This window comes from Anguilla anguilla, chromosome 4 (assembly GCF_013347855.1).
Source record: "Anguilla anguilla isolate fAngAng1 chromosome 4, fAngAng1.pri, whole genome shotgun sequence".
Lineage (NCBI taxonomy): Eukaryota > Metazoa > Chordata > Actinopteri > Anguilliformes > Anguillidae > Anguilla > Anguilla anguilla.
In genome coordinates, this window is record NC_049204.1 from 50,316,045 (window position 1) to 50,336,126 (window position 20,082).

The window sequence follows — 20,082 nt, forward strand, 5'->3', positions numbered from 1 at the left end:
GTAGAATGTGTTGTTGGCTGGACTTGAGGAGAATTCTGCTTTGGCTAGAGTGGCATTTCTGTTTCTGCTACAGTAGTTAATCTGGGTGAAATTAAGATACAAATTTGGGTCTCATTTCAAAATAGTTCCTGGTTAAAAAAAATAGATACCTCTGTCTGAGAAGGCAAAAGACCATTGCAATTCATATGTTAAAACATCATGAAAAAATAAATCAAAATCATTTTATCTAACTTTTTAAAAATTCTCACACAGCTCATCCCTCAAGGTGTACAGTGACGTACGTATTGGTAAATGCAGCATCATGGTAGACATGAATATGGAATCATTGTAGCACTGGAGAATTATTAGCATAATGCACATGGGCTCAAACACTGTACATATTTACTCTACAATATCAACTGCATACACAAATTTGATATTTCTACTTTCCCATACCATCTGCGAGATGTTTAAATATTCAGGCGAGGAGAACGTGCAATAGAAATATCAAAAGCCTACAGTAGACTGACACTGAACTGTGACAATACAGTATTTCGCTGCAGTTATAAAACACACGTTAGGTCATGGATCTGCCACTAGAGACTGCTGTTTCCCCTTTTCACTCCCTCTGTTTTCTTCCCACTTGAAGTTTTGTCCCGTGACTAATTTGAATGGAACTTTCAGAATAAACGTTTTAATGTTTCCTGCTTTGCCGGGCGTTTGACAGTGTTTAGCACGGGGATGGATGGTCGGAAGTTCTGCTTTAACAAATAAACGCATAACGTTAGTATTTTTTCAGAATTAAATGAATTCCCATTCCCTTTGATATCTGCAAGATAGTGAAGTATACTAATTGCGAAGAGCTAGAAAATAAGAAAAGGTAAGTTTACTTGCTACAAACTTAGCTAAGATTTGCTAGCTAGGAAAGTTACATAATGTTCCTGTGCGTGGCTTTTAGCCGACTAGCTTGCTGGATGACTACCGATTAACAGCACCACTTCCATTATTTTCCTTACAAAGTAGAATTTTGGAAGCTTGATATACTTAAATGCCCTGTTTAAACTGTTAAATTGTACATAAATGGCTAACGTAACGTTGAGGTGTCATGTTAAGCAATTGGTAATCATTTTCCAAAGTAGAAAACTATTTTTACTAGCTAGAAAGTTTCTTACTTTCTTACATTTTCGGTTTGATGTAACAACTCGCTAATTCTATTCTCGCTCATTTACCAAGGTTTGGTAACAACCAAATATTAGTTTTTCCTTCCACGTATTTTGATACCTTTCAGTTCCGTCGAAGAGATGCACTAGTCCAGGAAAGTACCTGACTTTTGATAGCGAATTGTGTATTGAGGGTTAATCGGGATTACAGTATTCACTGTCGGCGATGGAAAAAGTGGTCATTTTAAGATATACTGTAAATTAACATAATTACTTTGAGAATATCTGTTGCAAATAATGAGGTCTGTTTATGTAACACTAGCAGGTCTAGTGTCATATTAAGAATTGATGAGACTAAAACAGTTTCATAATATGATTTGTTACGATATTCTAAAAAGGAGATGTTTTAGCTACATAGCATATTTGTATCCAGTAGATAAGCGAATACGCTTGACGATTGAAGTCATGGTTTACTTGAGTCGTGATTCACTTTGGAATACTAACGAAGCAAGTTACTTGAACTGCAAAAAATACTGCACGTGTTTACGCAGAAAACGCTACAACTTCTTCCATGTTTCCTTTCCATACTACTGGAACATTGCTTGTTTGTATAAAGTGAAATGAAGACATTATCTATGTTCAGTGTATTGGTAGTAGTTTTGAGTAGTTGTCATAGAAGTGTACTATATCCAAATTTTGATTGTGAAAATGTTTTACTGTATTTTACTTGGCCAATTAAAATGTCACATATGATATACTCGTTTAGTTCTTGGTCCACTTGTGTTAAGTACTGCTGATAAAATAGCTGCAGTTGTGTTATTGCTTTTGCTGCAATGCAGAAGGTAATTTTCCTTTGCCAATAATTCATTTACTGATCTTTCCTTGTTCACAGTACATTCATTTAGATGCGTCAGATTTTCTAAATTTGAATTTGTTTAAAGAGCTTTGTGTATGTGTGTGTGTTGGGGGTGTTGTAAATTTTTTGTGATTTTTTTTTTCCAAGACTGAAGAGCCAAAATATGTAATTTCAGGTCTGCTGTTTATTTTAGGCAAGAGAATAATTACAGTAATTATGACCACTTTTCCGTGTACTCGGTGTTACGTTGACCATGCTGTTAAATAACTAACAAACTAGCAGTGATGGGAAGATATTAGAATGGTCTGAGCTCAGTGATTTAGTCTATCGCAGCTGCAGTACATTTTAATGAATCTCTGTGTGCTTCTGCACCTAATAATCCCAATCCTTGATGTGTGAATTAATGTGGCTTTAATTTTTTTAAATTAAGAGTAACTGGTAATGCAGTGTGCCACAGATTATGTTGCTTGTTGATCAAATGTAGCCTCAGTATAGTCTAAATGTTGCACTGTCTATGTTATGTGTGTCCTGAACAGATGGGACACTTAATTTTAAAGCAAGTCATGGTCAGAAATGTATTACTCCTTCTGATAAATAATTTGTATGTGGAGTGTATACATATTTGAAATGTGGAACAAGGGGGCTGCATCGCAAAATGGTTCAACAGAAGTTCTGTGTTGTCCAGTGATATGAAATGATTTCAATAAATTGCTGTGTTGCTTGGAGAAATACCTGGCTCTTTAAGTTCTAGCCTCACTCTTTGGTTTAATTTTCCATTTTAGAAATGAAACGCTGCAGGCTGTAAGGGCTTACAAGAGTTAATGTAGCTCTCCCAGCAGGCAGGCTTTCTTTTTGGCATTTGAACATGGGTCAATCTTTTCAAAAGTGGGCTGAAAAAACCTGGAATCCAGGAATCTTAATGCACGTTATGCAGGTGGCAGCATTTTTACTGAAGATCCCCCCCTTCCCTCTCCCCCCTGTACTGTAACTGAGGCCAAAGTTGCTGTGAGTGGTATGCGGCAAAGCTCATTTAGCTAATGATCCTAGCTCTTTAGTATGGCTCATACCCCTTCCCAGCTGCACTTATACTGTCCTCCCATGTTCCTCTCCTGGAGGAAGCCCAAATATCGCATTCTGAGGATGGGACAGGTAAGGAATTAGCAAAACAAACAAAAACTTATGACATCATGTAAAGTTAGGCTTTTTTTATTATCCTGCTGCTATTGTTACCTTTCATGAACATCCGCTAGTTTTTATGTGGGGCTGTATTCTCCATATGGTGTGTGTGTGTGTAGCTCCTGGGGAAAGGCCATCAGGTTCAGAGGTGACCTCATCATTTCCAGGACCAACGGCCGCTGTGCCACAGAGACACCTGTCTAGGCGTGTGACAGGCACGGGCCCGGGAAGGTTCTGGCGAGGCTGCCGGCGGTCGGCAGGGCCACACGGTTCTGGTGCGGTCTCTTCTGAACCGCTGCAGGCAGCAGGCAGCAGGCACAGAGCAGTACCCACAGGGGTTTTCACATCTCCACAGATTTATGCACGGTTCCTCACACTTCCACCTGGTTAAAGAGCAAACCACTGGAATAACAGCCTTTTAGGCCTAGGTCTGCAGAGGCTTGTTTTTTTTTTTTGAAACATGGAAAGGTTGTTGTAATCTCTCAGCTTGTCTATTTGAACATACCAAATGCTTTACCTGCATAAATATGAAATTCCTATTGATTTTAATGCAGGTCTACATACCCTAACATTCACCCTAACCCATACCCTAACATTCACTACATACCCTAACATTCACCCTAACCCATACCCTAACATTCACCCTAACCTATACCCTAACATTCACTACATACCCTAACATTCACCCTAACCCATACCCTAACATTCACTACATACCCTAACATTCACCCTAACCCATACCCTAACATTCACTACATACCCTAACATTCACCCTAACCCATACCCTAACATTCACTACATACCCTAACATTCATCCTAACCCATACCCTAACATTCACTACATACCCTAACATTCACAAAGTAATAAGCTATAGGCCTAAGTTATAAGTCTCATATCTCATATTTTCTTATACATTAGTTAGCTGTCATTAAGTTTAAACTCTGGAAACAAAGTTATTTTTCTGAACATGAGCTATTTTTTTTAGTTCAGTTTTGGATTCTGTGATACCTTTCTTGTAATTTTCTGTTTAAGTGCAGTACTACACAGGCCAGCCTGTTAAAGACTTTCAAACGTGTATCTTTATGATTTCCTGTACAATCACTGGATTCCAGGATCTTAATCTTAATCTTAATCTTAGTTCACATCCATATTTGGGCCCCCTTGGTTGAAAGAGTGAAATTCTGGAAGACTATGGATGCTCTACTTGAGGAAACGGATACAATTGCTTCTGAGTGTTTCATTGAATTTGTGTGAAAGATTTTACCAGTGTAGCTATGCACCTATTTTAAGATGAAGCAACGCCTCAGAGTGCTGAGAGACATCTGGTGGATAGCTGAAATGTTGTCTAAAGGAGTGTGTTCCTGTTGGCTCACCTCCCAAACTACCCCCTTCTCTGCTGCTGTAAATTCAGAAATTTTATTGAAATAGATCTGTTAATGTAAAGAAAATACAGCTGAGGGAGTAAAAATAATTTCTTAGAATTAAAAAAACATCATCAAAAATTTACCAGTGAGAGAGGATGGCAGTGTCAGCCCTCTCTTGCTGGTGATGGCTGTTGAAAACGTGACAAAGAAAGGCTAAAAATCTAGGCCAGCACCACACTGCGTTAACAAAACAAAGGCTACGGGTGTATGAATTTGGGAACTAAAAGTGCTCTACTTCCTTTTATTAATGAACTCGACTTTCAGATCCCCTGCAGCAGTACCGCACGCATCCGTGCAGGGTTTTTTTGTGTAGAATCTTCAGTTTGGGGAAGGAAATGGCCCTTGCATCAAGGTGGCTTTTGTGTGAGCTGATTTGAACATCAACATTTTTAACTGCTGTGAGAACCGATGGACTGCTCTGTATCAGGCTACGTCGTAACCTCTGCCCCACAGTCCTCCCAGGGCACATAGCTTGGTTGCTGGCCGGAAGAAGCCGCGAAACTGGTCTGCATTATTTACCTAAAGCACCACATGCAAATGCTCCATGGCTTGAGACGTGTACACCTTCTCTGGCCTCCATACGGAAAACCTGCCTCTTAGTGCCAACTCACAAGGCTGTGCTTCCCAGTCAGGGAAGGTAAGACTGAGTCATGCCAAAGAATCGTATGGCTGAGAGCGTATGCAGAGGAGCAAAAAGCACCTGTAAGTTATTTTATTTTATTTTTGTTAAGCCTGCTCTTATGTGTCTTGCTGCTTTGGTGTGTTCTGAGCGAGTTTTGTATAGTCTGAATGCATTTTTTTCCTCCTCGCTTGGCGTGGTGAGATTTCTCTGCATGCTTGGGCATGAATGCGCACCAGCGGGCTCTGAATGGCCCAGCAGGAGTGTTCTTTCTCCATGCCGCTAAGTATTTGTGCAAGTCAGTACTGGTCCATTCAGGCAACTGGCGATACGGTGCGGGCACACCTGACCACCTGAAAAGAGTCGTTTGCAGCAGAGAAGGCGGTAATTTGAGGTAGGACAGATCCATCTGTTGTTGAGGCAAGCTTTAATTCTGAGAAGCAGTTGCTGTGGTCACTTGGACTAAACTCCAGCTCATTCGTTTAGCAGTCCGGTCTAGACCACTGAGACTGACCATATTTTGTGGTTTATACATTATTTGTAACTTTCCAGTTGATTGCGAAAGTGACAGTTTTTCTCTGGCAGTACCTGATGAACCACAGTAGCTTCGGTATGTGAGAGAGCCTGTTATGTCGCATTCTGGTGACATACCCATTTTTCTCACATAAATGGACGTGCACCACCTTTTTTTAACGAAGATCATCTGACTGTGAGTTTCCTTTTGTAGCTCATCTCTTAATTGCAGTTTGGACGCGTTTCAGAACGGGAGTTCTATAGCTGCTGAGGAGTTTGTGCCTAATTAGGTTCACAGGTCTAAAATGCCTCCTGGCTGCCTCTTCGGCTGTGTGTACTGTTTGCCCAGAGAGCTGGGAATAGCCACGTAATGCCGGCACACAACAGTGTTGTCTGAGTCCCACGGGGGTGAAGTGGGACATCCAGAGATGAAGAAATCATGTCACGCCTTTGAAATAGACGGCCACACATTTCCCATTTGATTTGACTCGTTTTGTAATCGACCTTCGGGCCAGAGTGTTTCTCTTCCACTCCCTCCTGGCCTTTCTTCCTGTTTTAAATGACAGTTTCTCCTTAGTTTGTTTGTGCAACCCGTCACGCCATCGCTGAAATTCTGTGTGTGTTTACGTTTCTTTGTCTGAGATCCCCGGTAATCAGCCCCAGCGTTTTTAGCGGTGCAGAGTTAACGTGGCTGCAGCCGGCTCTGACTGGGGGTCCCTGCCACACAGCCACGGTGGGGTCTTCACTGTGCCTGAGAGCTGGACACTTCAAACGCTAGTAGAAGGTTATCTAAAAACGACCTGCTCTCTGAGAGAGCGCAGTGAGCGGTGTGCACGCGTCCGGGAGAGCGGGAGGATGAGAGGGGTGAGCGAGGCTGTGGAAACACCCTGTTCTGCCCTGTAGGGGGAGGGGGAAAGAGAGAGAGAGAGAGAGAGAGAGAGACAGAGACAGAGAGAGACAGAGGGAGAGCGCGAAGCTCGTTCCCCGTCAGGATGAAATCAGCATGCCGTGCACACTGAGCGTGATCACTGACCTCGTTCAGCTCCGGCCGCAGTCGCGGCAAACTTCCCCAGTTCCAGGAAGCGGCGCGCGAAAACCGGAGGGGATTGGGCTCCAGCTGCGGGAGGCGCAGACTTTTTTACTTTCTACAGTTTACCCTGTCTGTTCCCCCCCCCCCCCCTTCCAGGAGCGCAGAACCGGGATGGGATTGGGCTGCTGTTCGTGTGCTCTGTGCGCTGGCGACACCCTGTCCCGCTGCTGAAGAACAAGGCCCAGCTCTGTGACCCCGCTCCAATCCGCTCCGCCCCGCCCCGCCCGCCCGACCAGCCCCGCGACATGGAGGAGCACGCCAGCTGTCCCAACGTCAGCATCCCCTGCTACAACGAGCAGAGGGACAAGAAGAAGCGCTTCACCGTGAGTACGAGCGCGACCTCTCGGCACGGAGCTGGGCCCTTTGAGCAAGGCTAGCGCGCGGAGCCGCGGACCCCTCTGTAACACTCCCAGCTCCAGTGCGTGACGTGTCTGCCCGTCTCAAACAGAGCACAGCTACAGCAGTGGCATTTTGTCTCGAGTCGGTGCGTCACACCTGTTGAAACACAGAATTCCTTTTTTTTTTTCAGCATTCAGTTTTAATTCGTTTGTGGAAGGTTTCTGGAAACCTCACCAAAATATTTATGCCAAAATACGAACCGGGCATATTTGAAATGGAAGAATTGCCAAATGTTTGTGAATAAATGTCATCCCTGAAACAAACTCGAAAACATAAGGCATGCACCACCAGGCCAGGATGAAACACGCTGCACACAAATTCCTGAGTGTAGCAATGCTGTTACATTCCAGCACTGGTCTTCGTAAGAGCTGTGGGGTGAGAGGGAACACACTGTGCCGGCAGAGTCAACAGTCACCGTGCTCCCCACAGGGGCCCATTACTACCGTGGGAGGGATTGTAAAATAATAGAAAATCCATAAGCGTGGGCAGTTCCTCATAAGGGCCGTGATGACACATCTCAGAACGTTACAGTGCACTTTCATGTCGGCCCGTGTCGTTTGGAAAGCCCGGTCATGTCGGTCCATCCGTTCGTTTCTCTTTTTTCAGGTTTACAAAGTCATGGTCAGCGTCGGGAGGCACGAATGGTTCGTCTTCAGGAGATACGCAGAGTTCGACAAACTCTACAACACGGTGAGCCTTCGGAACTGAATCGTAGAGGAGCGAAGAACCGGCTGCATTATGTGTGCAGTGCAACAGTGGTTGTGTTGGCCTCCCCCTCAGTGCAGGAGCATCAAGGCAGCATGAAGCACACAGCTATACATGGAGTCGACCGAGACTCATTCACATTACTCATGTCGATGTTGCTGATTTTTAATCAGCCAGGAGAATTATTTGTTTCACAATGTATGTATCAAGTAGATCCGTATAAAAACAATTTTCTGTTTGCGGATTTTCCATTTCATTGTTCACCTGAGAACTATTCATCCCGCTACACCTTTTACAGAGCATTGAAGACAGGAGAACTGGCGTCTGAGGCCATGTTAAATAGGAACCCTCTCAGTCATGCTTGAGGGCGGTAAAACAAATCTTCTTTCAAAAGTTGTGCAGTAGAGGTGAGGGCCTTTGCCCCTCCTGCTCAGCCCTCGTCAAGCCCCTCACAGTGCAGAACAGGGCCAGCTTTGCATGCTAGCAGCCCCCTCACAGATCTGCTGATCTGGGGGGGGGGCGTGGTTAAATCTGACCACTTTATGGAAATAAATTTTGAATTTCATCTCGTCTTGGGCGAGACCAGTGATGTGAATAGACGTGAGCAAATATACCAAAGTCATCCGAACTTTGTGTAAGCCATTGAAAGCGATGGGAAGATTGTTTTTGTTGAGGGGGGGGGTGTTTCATTTGAATGGGTGGATTGATTAAATTTGACATACTGTAAAGCAAGACTCACCAGAGCTGTTGCAGAAGAGATGCCTTTCAATATTTTGAGGCCTTTTTTTACTCTATGGCTAATGAGTGACTATCCTGTGTTATTCAGAGCTAAGCCATGCTAAATGAGTGTGTAGGCCAGACTCACAGAGTCTGTAGGAGGTGGTGTTGTAATGTTGAGGGCAGGATCCCTGTTTCTCACTCTCCATAAGTGTGATTGGTGCAACTGAACACCACAGCCGGCTCATTCCAGATTCAAGACCTGATCTGGTCTGATCCGTGCACAGTACAGTCACGCAGATGGAAGCCAGTAAAAGGAAGGCGATGTAGGAAACAAATTGAGAAAAACATTTTAGTGTTTGGTTAGATGACCTTTCTGTGGGAAGGGACAAAAGTCAAGGATCCGCTATTTCAAATAATGGTGCCATTTGCATAGTGAAGAAGTGGTGTGGTTAGCACCTTTGAATTGTGTGGTTCCTACCAGTGATGAGATTATTTATTAATCAATAATAACATTAATTAACTTATAACACACTACACCCTGCAATGGAAGTCTGTAGAGATTCATGTGGTCTTGTTGATTCCATAATGGGTAAACTTGAAGGTTGTCATTATGATTGCACAGATTCTCAGCACGTCTTGCCCTTGCTCATATACTTGTTGTTAAACGTCTTCATGTTTTTTCCCTGTAGTTAAGAAAGCAGTTTCCTTCCATGAACCTGAAGATCCCAGCTAAGAGAATATTTGGGGACAATTTTGAGCCAGGTACACAGTAGTTACATGTTGCGTTTTTCTGGGACAATGCTGCATTTTTTAGACTCGGCCAAAATAAATTCATGTTATTTGGAGAAAATGATATCATGTGGATTCAACAAATTGGATTACTGGTAATGTGAAGACATGGAAATACAAGCAGTTCCAAATATTTGTCTACATTTGTACCGATGCATAAATATTTATTATGCTAGGAGAAATGATCTCATTGAATTATTTTCAACTTAGCATCAGGAATTGGCACCATACACCCTCGACCACAGTTTGAATGTCTCAGATAGCTACACTGATGAATACTGACTACTTTTGGAAAGGACTTGAAGAAATTTTCCTTTGGGTGTTCTTAATGTAATTTGTATTATTATTTGCTTGGAAAACTGTGACATTTTCTTTCTCTTGTGGGTCTTGGCTGATCCTGGAAAATTATACATTTTTACAGTAAAACTATGAATGCAATGTTATCCTGGTTTTGTGTTCATTGAAGTATTTTTGCAAAGTCTATATGAGGCGAAGGTATTGTATGTGTTAATTAAAGTCTTCCTCATCAGGGTTTATAAAACAAAGAAGAACTGGACTCCATGAATTCATCCAGAGGATAGTCTCCCATCCCGAACTTAGTAACCAGTAAGTACATTTGAGTGTGTTTTTCCTGTACTGTTGAATTGGCACTGAAGTTTCACCATGTATGAAGAATGATGAAGAAGGATATCACTAACACTGTTGTTTTGGGATGCACTATTGCATAATTGATTTTTAACTACATACTGAAGATTAGATTATCTTTTAAAAAAAACTTAAATTAAAGATTGAAACCTTTTGAAAACTGTTTTTCCTATTACAATTACTGTAACGATGGTATGAATGCCGTTTCACAGCAGCTCACCCCCATTTTGTTCTGTCCATACTGTCTCTAACTGTAAAATAGTAAGTACTTAAAAAAATAGCACTGGAATATTGTTTTTTTTCCTGAATGTATAAAAAGTACATTTATTAACCAGATGTGGTGTAGACACTTTTGGTAAATCTCTTGGGTCACGTGAACAAGGAAATTTATGAACTTAAACATTGTTTAATACTCAAGTTCAAGAGAAAATACTTTGTGGACTTTCTGAAACTTTATTAAAAAGAGACTGTGTGGAAAATGTCTGCCATGTGACTGCTTTTCCACTTCTGTCCCATAGTCCCGATGTCGTTGACTTTCTTCAGATGGACAAATCGAAAAACTTCTCAGATGCCTCCGAGGATGAAGATGATAAAGTAAGTGGCTTTGTCAAGACACTTGCTGTACATAGCTGTAATGCTCTACGAGGTTGTAACAAGGTTGTTGTGCAACAAAACGAATGCAGTGCAAACCCACATCATGTTAGATTAGTTAAGTTTTAGTAAGCGTAATATAATTAAGTGGTAGTTAGGATACAGCTGTCAGGGTGTTATGCAGTGTGATGTAAATGCTGTTCCATGCCTGTTATTTAGTATGTTACCCAACTGCCCAGGGAAATATAAGCTGTGGGGGAATGTGAATTAAGTAGTGACGGCTCAGGTCTGGCCCTGAAGAAGTTCAGTTCAGCAGGGCTTCCTGCTTTGTTTGAGCAGCCAGCAGTCTGCAGACAGGGCTCAAATTGAAACGGGTTCCAGTCAAGACAGCGGTTGGTTAAGTCCAGGGTTTAAGCAGCTGGTGGGAATGTTAGCTCTGTGGTTCAGTCACCCTGTGCTCAGACATACACATCTAATGCCCTTCAGATGGTTTAGCGCAGTTCCTTTGTGGGTTGTGTATTTATTGTATTTTCCATATCAACTCTGGCTCAGTATGTAAAGCTGAATGTATGGCCACTCCTGAAGACATGCACCAGGGTTCACATATCCAAGCTATTAGGCCCACACACTTAAGGTATGGTACACTTTTCTCACGAAATATGCTCATTTTAATTTTTCTTTCTTCTAGAAAAGCCCTACCTCCCGCAATATTAACCTGGGACCCTCTGGAAACCCTCTGTAAGCTTTATATTCCTCCTGTCTGTTTTTACAGTCTGAAAGCAGGGCTTCACTTGTTGATCTTATTTAATTTCAGACAAAACAAATAGTGTTTGGCAAAACATTTGTCTGGATTGAATGCTTATTTTTGCTTGCGGTTCAGACATGGTGTATGTGCCTGCCCATCGCATGCGCTTTTTACTTCTGTGGAGCGTCACACAGGTCTTATACGTACTACACTGAACATAGCTGACAGATTTCTGTGTTCCACAGCACCTGGAGAGGTTTTTTTAAATAAGATTACGTTCTCACTTTGTGGAGTGCTGTACAGCCAGATTTGATCTATACTGTGATTTTCACCTGACTGAAAAATATCACGACCCAGTACAAGGCTTGACTCTGCGAGGTGTAAAGGTCAAAACAATTCACAGTGCTTTCAAAGGCAGCGTTACATAACAGAGCCGTCACTCGAAGTGACACTGCTGCATAGCTATTCCCGCAGCATTAGTTACGTACCTGTGAGCAGTATGTTCCAGTAGCGTCCATTAAATAAATAATTGCACATAGTTATTGTGGTGAGGCCAGTTATAGCAGAGTGCAACATGCTAACACAATACAAAAAGGTATTTAAGTGAATTAGTCCCTGATGATATGTTACTGCTTATTTCAGGTTCCTCTTAATTAATAATTGAGAGAATTGTTTGGGGTGAACATTGAGCAATGATCATTTTATATTTGCTATATATTGAAAATGTTGAACATGAGTAAAATATTAAATTAACTATGCTATTGTAAATATATGTTTTATGATATAATTTGTTTTTATTGTTAAAATATAATTACAAGCTGTAATTTATAGTGTGGAAATAAATCCTTAAAAATTCAGAATCTCAGTTGAGTGTTTTTGATCATTACAGTGCAAAGCCCACAGACTTTGACTTCCTTAAAGTCATTGGGAAGGGAAGTTTTGGCAAGGTATGTGTTCAGCTGATGACTCATTAATTGCTGCAGTGTTTCTCAGATGTGGTCCTGGTGGATTTCTGGTTCTGCTTGTTTTTTTATTTTAAAATCAACAACCAACTTAGACCCAAGAAACCATATGAGGCAAGTTAACTGTATAATCAAACGCTCTCATTGATTGTTAAGTTTTGAGTAAAAATGAAATCCAGCATACCCTGTTCACCAGGACTGAGCTCTGAGGCACTGAGACTGATAAACACTACTGTAGACTATAAAATAATATTGTCTCTTAACACTCTTTATTTAAGTCTTACTTCTTGATCCTAGCACATAATTTGTTTTAAAAGCAGATGTTCAAGCGAGTTCTGTCCTGTGTATGTTTTCTTGTCATCGACAAGCATAACCAGGTTAAAGGGGAAATTACATACTCTACGGCACATAGAAAAAAAATGTTTATTTGTAGCCATAGCCATGTGGCACTTCACTTTTCTTTTGGTTCTGCATGTGCCAATTTCAGGGATATTCCTTTAGAGAAGCGAGACCATGTTCAGTTCTGGTATTTGACAGTCCCGCTGTTCATTTTTTTTTTGGGTCTGGAGGTCAATTGTGCAAACCTACTCTCTTTCCTATCTAGGTCTTTCTCGCCAAATGCAGAAGGGACGAGAAGTTCTACGCAATCAAGGTCTTGCAGAAGAGAGTCATTCTGAACAGGAGAGAGGTGACATTTGAATGTGATTCCAGTCGAGGACCATTTTGCCCATTTAGCCGTTAGCCCTCCTATTGTGCGGGTCTCTCATTTCACCCCATTCACACGCATCTTCTCCTCTACCAGCAAAAACACATCATGGCCGAACGCAATGTGCTGCTGAAGAACGTGAAGCATCCCTTCTTGGTGGGGCTGCATTATTCCTTCCAGACTGCAGACAAACTGTACTTTGTCTTGGACTTTGTCAATGGTGGAGAGGTGAGTATTTTCACACATGTGGGTGTGATGTCGGCAAGTCACATGTTGGGTAAAACCTAGATTGGCCCAAGAGAGGAAGTGCACTGTGTACTGCTCCCGGGTTTGATTTACGGTTGGAATGTCATCTGGACGCAAATGCAAATGTTCCCACTTGAATGCTTGCAGAGTTCATCTTCACACCCCACCAGTATGGAAACAAGGCAGGTTTGATGGACAGCTGGGGCATAAGCTGAATGCAGTCCCCTGCCTTCCCTTTTAAAATGCTCAAGATGGGAAGTTTGTGATTAGCAGTCTGTGGGGACTCAGCTCGTATACCAGTCCCCTCGTGTGGCCAGGGGTTCAGTTCCCTGCCGCGGCCCTTTCCATACGGGGATTCCTCCTCTATCTGTTGCCCTCTCTGCATTCTCCTTGTGTAAATAAAGTGAAAAAATACACAAGGATAGCAGTCTGTCCCTCACCATAAAAATGCTGAAGATGGTCTTTCTGTGTCATGTGAACGAGTGTCTATACAGCAAGGCCTTAACTCACCCCTGCTTACTACTGACGTCAGAGTCCTTCTTCCTGTTTTGCATCCTCTTCACAGGATAGGCTTTATTTGCTACAACCAGCAACATTTGCATAGGTGGTCCAGATTATAAAAGAATGGAATTCAAATAACATTGTTTAGGCCATGATGGTGTTAGCTTCATTTTGAACCGCATATGAACTGAACAGAAAGAGGGCTGGTAGCGAGAGATCCCCGCTCAGGTTAAAATGCGCGTGCGCCAGTTTGAGCTGCGTGAGCAAATGCTTGAAACGAGCCCATCAGTGAATGCCATTCCAGACACGCAAAGCCACTTCATGATCTCTCTGTGTCTAGGACAGTCTATTGTAGTGTGACAAACGCATTGGAGCCATTGATGATGGCATTCACTTCACACCCAAACAATGCAGAGGAATTGCATGCATGTTATTCTCTTTTTTGAAGGAGATGTCATCTAGGTCATTATCGGTCCCGGCGTCAAAATACATAGGATTAAATCTTGAGATGTTTCTTCTGACATGCACATCTTTTATTTCCATAACAAAGATCCAGTCTTTCTTATTTGTGTAGGTATGGTAGGCTTTAGCTTGTGAAAAAAACTGCTTTGACTGACAGATCAAATGCGGAACACGTAATCATAAAATGAAAACCTAATTTACCCTTATGTCATTTGTAGTTCAGGGAGAGGGTAAAACAATTAGAGTTTATTTTACAGCAGGGGCTGCCTTTACCATTTTGTTTTATTTGTTTGGTTCTAGCTTTTCTTCCACCTCCAAAGAGAACGGACCTTTCCAGAACCCAGAGCAAGGTTCTACATTGCAGAAATGGCAAGCGCGCTGGGCTATTTGCATTCCCTGAACATTGTTTACAGGTAAATAGAACACTTGTTAGAATTGATTCCTTGTCACTGTAGCCAAGCAAGGGTTAACGGCATACATGACAGGACACTCTGAGTGGACAAATTAGTCATCCATGTCAGGGCTGGTAGGTTTCCTGTAGGCCTCTTCTGCAGAGCTTTTTTTCCACTAGCCAAGTGTCTGGTGCAATGAATGTTTAACCCACGCTCGAAGGTTTTCCGCCGTTTTGCAGACAGGATTTTGCTGTTGACTGTCCTGAGATTTATACACGTCTCCCCTCCCCCCATCTTTTCTGTGAATGTACTACACGTGCTGAGATGTGGTGTGTAGCGTGACCAAGCTTTCGCTGCACATGCCTGAAATATTTCCCCATACACAAGTCTGAAATATCTGTCCTCCTTTAACATTCATTTGCTTCATATTTTTTTCAACAAAAAACAAAATGGCTACTTTTTGCAAGCAGTTATGTGCTGTATGTGTGAAGAGACTGATGATGAATGCATGGTTTGGCAGAGTATGTCCTTAACCTGTGGTGATAGTCAGAAAAAAATGTCAATGGACTAAAATAGGGTTGGGGTGTTTTACTGTTTTCTCTACATGATGAGAAGCTGATTTGTCCTGGCGATTACTCAAGTGCTCAAGTTTTATCTATCTATCTATCTATTTATTTATTTATTTATTTATTTTGGGGGGGGGGGGTGCCTAAAGACCGTTTTACAGACCCACTTAAAGGTGTCACAGAGCATTTCCCCCTGGCTTTACTTCACACATCAGGACAGGAATGAGTACCCGACAGCTATCCGTCTCCTTTCCAAAAACAACAAAATATGAGCTACAAAGCGATGAATACTCACTTCAGCAATAAATGTAAAAACAGTATTTTATTTTAGACCAAGAAAATGACAAAACCGTGTGTAAATGGTTGATTGTGGGTTTCATCTTGTGTTTTTTCTTATCAGTCATATTTATTGAAACTTAATTTTTCACTTTTAATTTATGTCTGGTTGTGTGTACAGACTCAACCTGGCAGTATTGTTAGCTAGCTTTAAGGTAGCCAGACTGAAAGGAATACAGAATATTGTTGCAATCCGCTCCTGAGGCTGCGTGACCACTCCGCTAACAGTGCATTCATTTTTAGTGCAGTGGTTAGTGCATCCTCCCCCCAGAGACCCCAGTTTGAGCCTCGCCTGATCCCTGCCACAGCTGTTACAATATAGAGCCATTCATCTAACCTATATATATATATATGTGTGTGTGTGTGTGTGTGTGTGTGTCTGTGTGTGTATTTACATGTGTGCACATGTGCTCAAGTACTACAGTAGTAAAGCTAATGTTACTTTTGATTCCAAATAATTAAATATTATGAAGTAAAAGCTTAAAGCAATAACACAATTCTCTTGCTTATGTACTTGCTGTGTTGACTGACACTATTGCTATGATGCCAGTTAAACAGACTTGATAACATACGAAAACACAATTTTATGACATTTGAGCATGATTTTAGCTAGCTTATTGATATAGCATTGAAATGGTTATGAGTGCTTGTGTAACTTTTCTCACCTGAAAATAATAAAAAATAATAAAAGTATTCAAGCCGGTGAGCTGGGCTGGGACATTGGCAGCTTTACTGAAGAACCCAGCTTCAGCTTCAGCTCCTGCCCGTTCCCTGCTGCTACCCAATAGCGTGTGAATGCTTCTGTGACAAGCCAGAGAGACACGCTAAATATAAACTATCAAGTTTAAATACGCTGTCCCACAGTCATCATTTACGCTTACATTATTTTTCTAAGCAATTTAGAATCTGCAGATGGCTATTCATTTGTTCGAGTAAACAGTCCCAACCTAGTCTAAAATGAGTGTGAATGGAGAATTGATTTGCTTTTAATGGGATTTTTCTTTTCAGGGATTTGAAACCGGAAAATATTCTACTTGACCACGAAGTAAGCAGAATAACATTTTGTATTTATTATTATGTAGTAAATGATGTAAATGATGTTCAACTGAACAAAGGCTTACACTGGTCCAGTGGTTTAATACTCTTTTTGGTTGTTTTTATATTAATTGTTGAGACTCTTGTCCATTGGTCCACTGTTTTGACCCGGTTTTGAGGATTTTAATATGGCACTGGGTAGTAAAGTAGGTAAATTAATCCTGTACTTTCTATTCTCATAATTAAATATTGCTACCACTGCAGTTTTAATCTTGGTGGTACACTGCCTTTGTGTTGGTGAAAAACGTTCCAGAAAAATGTTCTGCTTGAAAATACTGCAAAGAAAACTGCCCAAACATTTAAATGGGTGTTGTAAAAATGTAATCTTGCAAAAACATGTCTTGTCAGAAAGCATTGGTGATAAAAACAAGAGTAATAATTATGTGTTACTTCCATGCTGGAGTACCAGATCTGGCTCAAAGCTCAAACAGTGAGTAAACATAGCGAAAAATACACTGTGTATTAAATCCAATTTTCTCCACTAAAAAAGGAGAATTGGAGAATTATTTCAGTTTTATTAATGGAAGGGAACAGCTGTGATTAGATTTCAGTTTAACGCTTAAGTGTTTACTGAAGAATCCGGTGGAGAATGAGAGGAAATGCTGAGCTGGGTACACACTGGCTGGCATTCCACTGCAACAAAAGATTCTTCATATTGAGGATAATGGGCCACTTTGTCTAGAAAACGCCACTGTCTGACACGGTCTCTATCTGGCTTTTTTAAAGGGACATGTAGTTTTAACTGACTTTGGACTGTGCAAAGAGGGCATCTCCCAAGCTGATACCACAACCACATTCTGTGGGACCCCAGAGGTACAGTAACATTTTCTCTCCATACATCAGATTGGCTAGGTATTTCCAACGAATGAGTTCACTAACTGTGCCTTGTTGTGTATTTTCTGTTCTTTAAAAAAATCCCTTTCACAAAATTGGAAGTTGTTCCAAATGAGTGTGTAAATAGCTTTTTGGTAGGTTCACTGTACAATCCAGTATATGAAATACATAACATGTGAATGTTAGTTTTTCTGACGTGTAAAATTTCACATAATTGCGCAAACTTCAATTCCCAAGCGTTTGTTTCCGTTTGGGGTAATCTGGCCCACGGTAATTTGTGTGCTCATGTTCCGCATACAGTATCTAGCCCCAGAGGTCCTGAGGAAGCAACCATATGACAACACTGTGGACTGGTGGTGCCTGGGATCTGTCCTTTACGAGATGCTCTTTGGCCTGGTGAGTGACTGCTCACTGCTAATACAGTCCTGCTTCACGTGTGTGTAAAATTCTGAACAGACGCTCCGCCCTTCGGTCTGTATTGAAATCCCTGCTGGAACATGCAATGAGCAAGACAACAAGGTTCTAATAAAACATTTGGTCACGTTTGAAAGTGAAACATTCCTGCAGAACTTTCTCTTCTCCCTTTTAAACTGGATTGTTTCTCTTGTAGCCTCCGTTCTACAGCAGGGACACGCACGAGATGTATGACAACATCCTGCACAAGGCGCTGGTGATGCGGCCCGGGGCGTCTGGCAGCGCCTGGTCGATCCTGCAGGCTCTTCTGGAGAAGGACCGGACCAGGAGGCTAGGCTCCAGAGAGGACTTTGTGAGTTAAACAGTGCATTTGACCTGAATGGCTCCATCTTGTGGTACAAGACTATGCAAATGGCTCTGTGGTGGTGTACTGCATGGCTTCTCAAGCCTGCTTACCACCAGGGCCACGGGGTCTTCAAGAGATGTCTTCCAGCGGTTATTAATTTGTTAGTTGTCTTTATTTGGCCTCCCACTTTAGAGATTGTTAGAAACTTAAAGAGGCTTAAAGCCATAGCTGGGTAGCCCTGTGCTTTCACCAATAATTTTCTTATTTGTCGCAATGCAAAATGGTTATGTGCTCTGTACTTTTAATTTTAAATATTCTATGAAATATCAAAACATGTTTTATTTGCCGCAAAGACTTTGTAGTGATTTCAATTATATTTAAACTCTGGACATGTCTGTGTTTTTAATGCTTAAGTAGTAAGAGTTCTCATAATCTGCCTTTTGTTAGATATCCATTTTTTCTTGTTGTTTTTTTTTTCATGCTTGAAAACCTGAAAATTTAACTTTCTTATCCTCCTTTTTTCAGATTGAGGTCAAGAGTCACAGTTTCTTTTCCTCCGTCAACTGGGAGGACCTAGAACAGAAAAAGATTCCACCCCCATTCAATCCAAATGTGGTACGTGTACACATTTGTGACAAAATGTGTGTGTAACAGACAGCAAGCATGCACTGATATTATGTTGAAAGCAGTATTAGTCTGAATGCCAAAAATAAACATTTGGCATATTTCTATGTATTACTAAAAGCTTCAGAAGTAATTAAATGAGATGTACTGATTGGTATTTTCTGCTGTTAGATTTGTGTTGTCCTTATAAATTTTTTATTTTATTTCTCTCTCTCTTCACAGAATTCTCAGTATGACATTGCAAACTTTGATCCAGAATTCACAGATGAAACCGTTCCAAACTCTGTCTGCTATTCCACCGAACATTCCATTGTCAATGCCAGTGTAATGGAAGCTGATGATGCCTTCTTGGGCTTTTCTTATGCCCCGCCCTCAGACGATGCCTTCATGTAGAAGATCCCAATGTCTACATCTCTCTTTCTCTTCTTACTTGAGTGCTATAGATTGGTGACGAAAAAGGGAATAATTCCTTTTCTACATGAATTCCTTTCAACAGATGGCCAAAGCCTTTGTAGTCAGATAACACTTCTAAATGGTATGGACAGCTGGCTGTGTCAGGATATCATTTTTTAATCTTATGGTATTTATGTAACATATTATATTTAAAATATATATGTATATATATTTGATCAAGATATTAACATGTTCAACCAAATTTGTTTTGTAAATGACTTACTTATACCTTATAATCACGGTTTTCATTTTAATGTACTGCAATGAAAATTTATATCACCTTCCAATTTTTTTTTTTTAATTACTAAATTAAAATATGCAGGCATGAATAATGCAATTGCATAAACTAATTTTGTTTCTCCACCAAAGAGGTCACCTGTTTGCCATAATGTGCCTAACATCAAATAGTGTTTGATGCTGTATTTAAAAAGAATTTATTAGGTTTCTGTGTAAATATTTTTGTATATAGTATTTTGGTGGACAGAATTAACTGTTACATAAGTATGACCAAGCCTCAAGTAAGATTACAATTTTATGATTTAAGAAGCTAATTTTGTCTCGGAAGTCATTAGTAAGAAGCCAACTTTTGTTACAAGCATATAATTGTAATTTCCTTTTGAACATGAATATGTCTTCGTCCCCATTTGTTTATCATATTAAAAGAATTAGCCTGCTACATCCAGTGTTTCCTAGATTTATTTTCTGCATATTGCCATTTTTGTAACTAGCCTAC

The 20,082-nt window shown here is 41.0% G+C and overlaps 1 protein-coding gene across 2 annotated transcripts; it reads left to right on the plus strand.

Moving 5' to 3' along the window:
- Window positions 1-680: 680 nt before the first annotated feature.
- On the plus strand, window positions 681-20,025 carry sgk3 (serum/glucocorticoid regulated kinase family member 3). Of its 2 annotated transcripts, none has more exons than XM_035415372.1 (17): window positions 681-859; window positions 6,915-7,141; window positions 7,824-7,907; window positions 9,332-9,404; window positions 9,962-10,037; window positions 10,595-10,670; window positions 11,356-11,405; window positions 12,302-12,359; window positions 12,979-13,062; window positions 13,177-13,308; window positions 14,590-14,702; window positions 16,592-16,628; window positions 17,405-17,491; window positions 17,813-17,908; window positions 18,123-18,278; window positions 18,798-18,887; window positions 19,119-20,025. In XM_035415372.1, the coding sequence occupies exons 2-17, from the start codon at window positions 7,064-7,066 to the stop codon at window positions 19,287-19,289; spliced, it is 1,461 nt and encodes a 486-aa protein (XP_035271263.1). In that variant the 5' UTR covers window positions 681-859; window positions 6,915-7,063; the 3' UTR covers window positions 19,290-20,025. The 2 variants fall into 2 exon arrangements, with proteins under 2 accessions (XP_035271263.1, XP_035271264.1); XM_035415373.1 differs by lacking the exon at window positions 681-859 and adding an exon at window positions 4,986-5,298.
- Window positions 20,026-20,082: the final 57 nt, after the last annotated feature.

What these genes read in the sequence shown, in the direction of transcription:
- sgk3 (XM_035415372.1), top strand. Translation starts at nt 7,064, where the DNA reads ATGGAGGAGCACGCCAGCTGTCCCAACGTCAGCATCCCCTGCTACAAC. An exon ending in CATCCCGAACTTAGTAACCA is followed by an intron (nt 10,038 to 10,594) that starts GTAAGTACATTT and finishes TCTGTCCCATAG; the next exon opens with TCCCGATGTCGTTGACTTTC. An exon ending in ACTTTGTCAATGGTGGAGAG is followed by an intron (nt 13,309 to 14,589) that starts GTGAGTATTTTC and finishes GTTTGGTTCTAG; the next exon opens with CTTTTCTTCCACCTCCAAAG.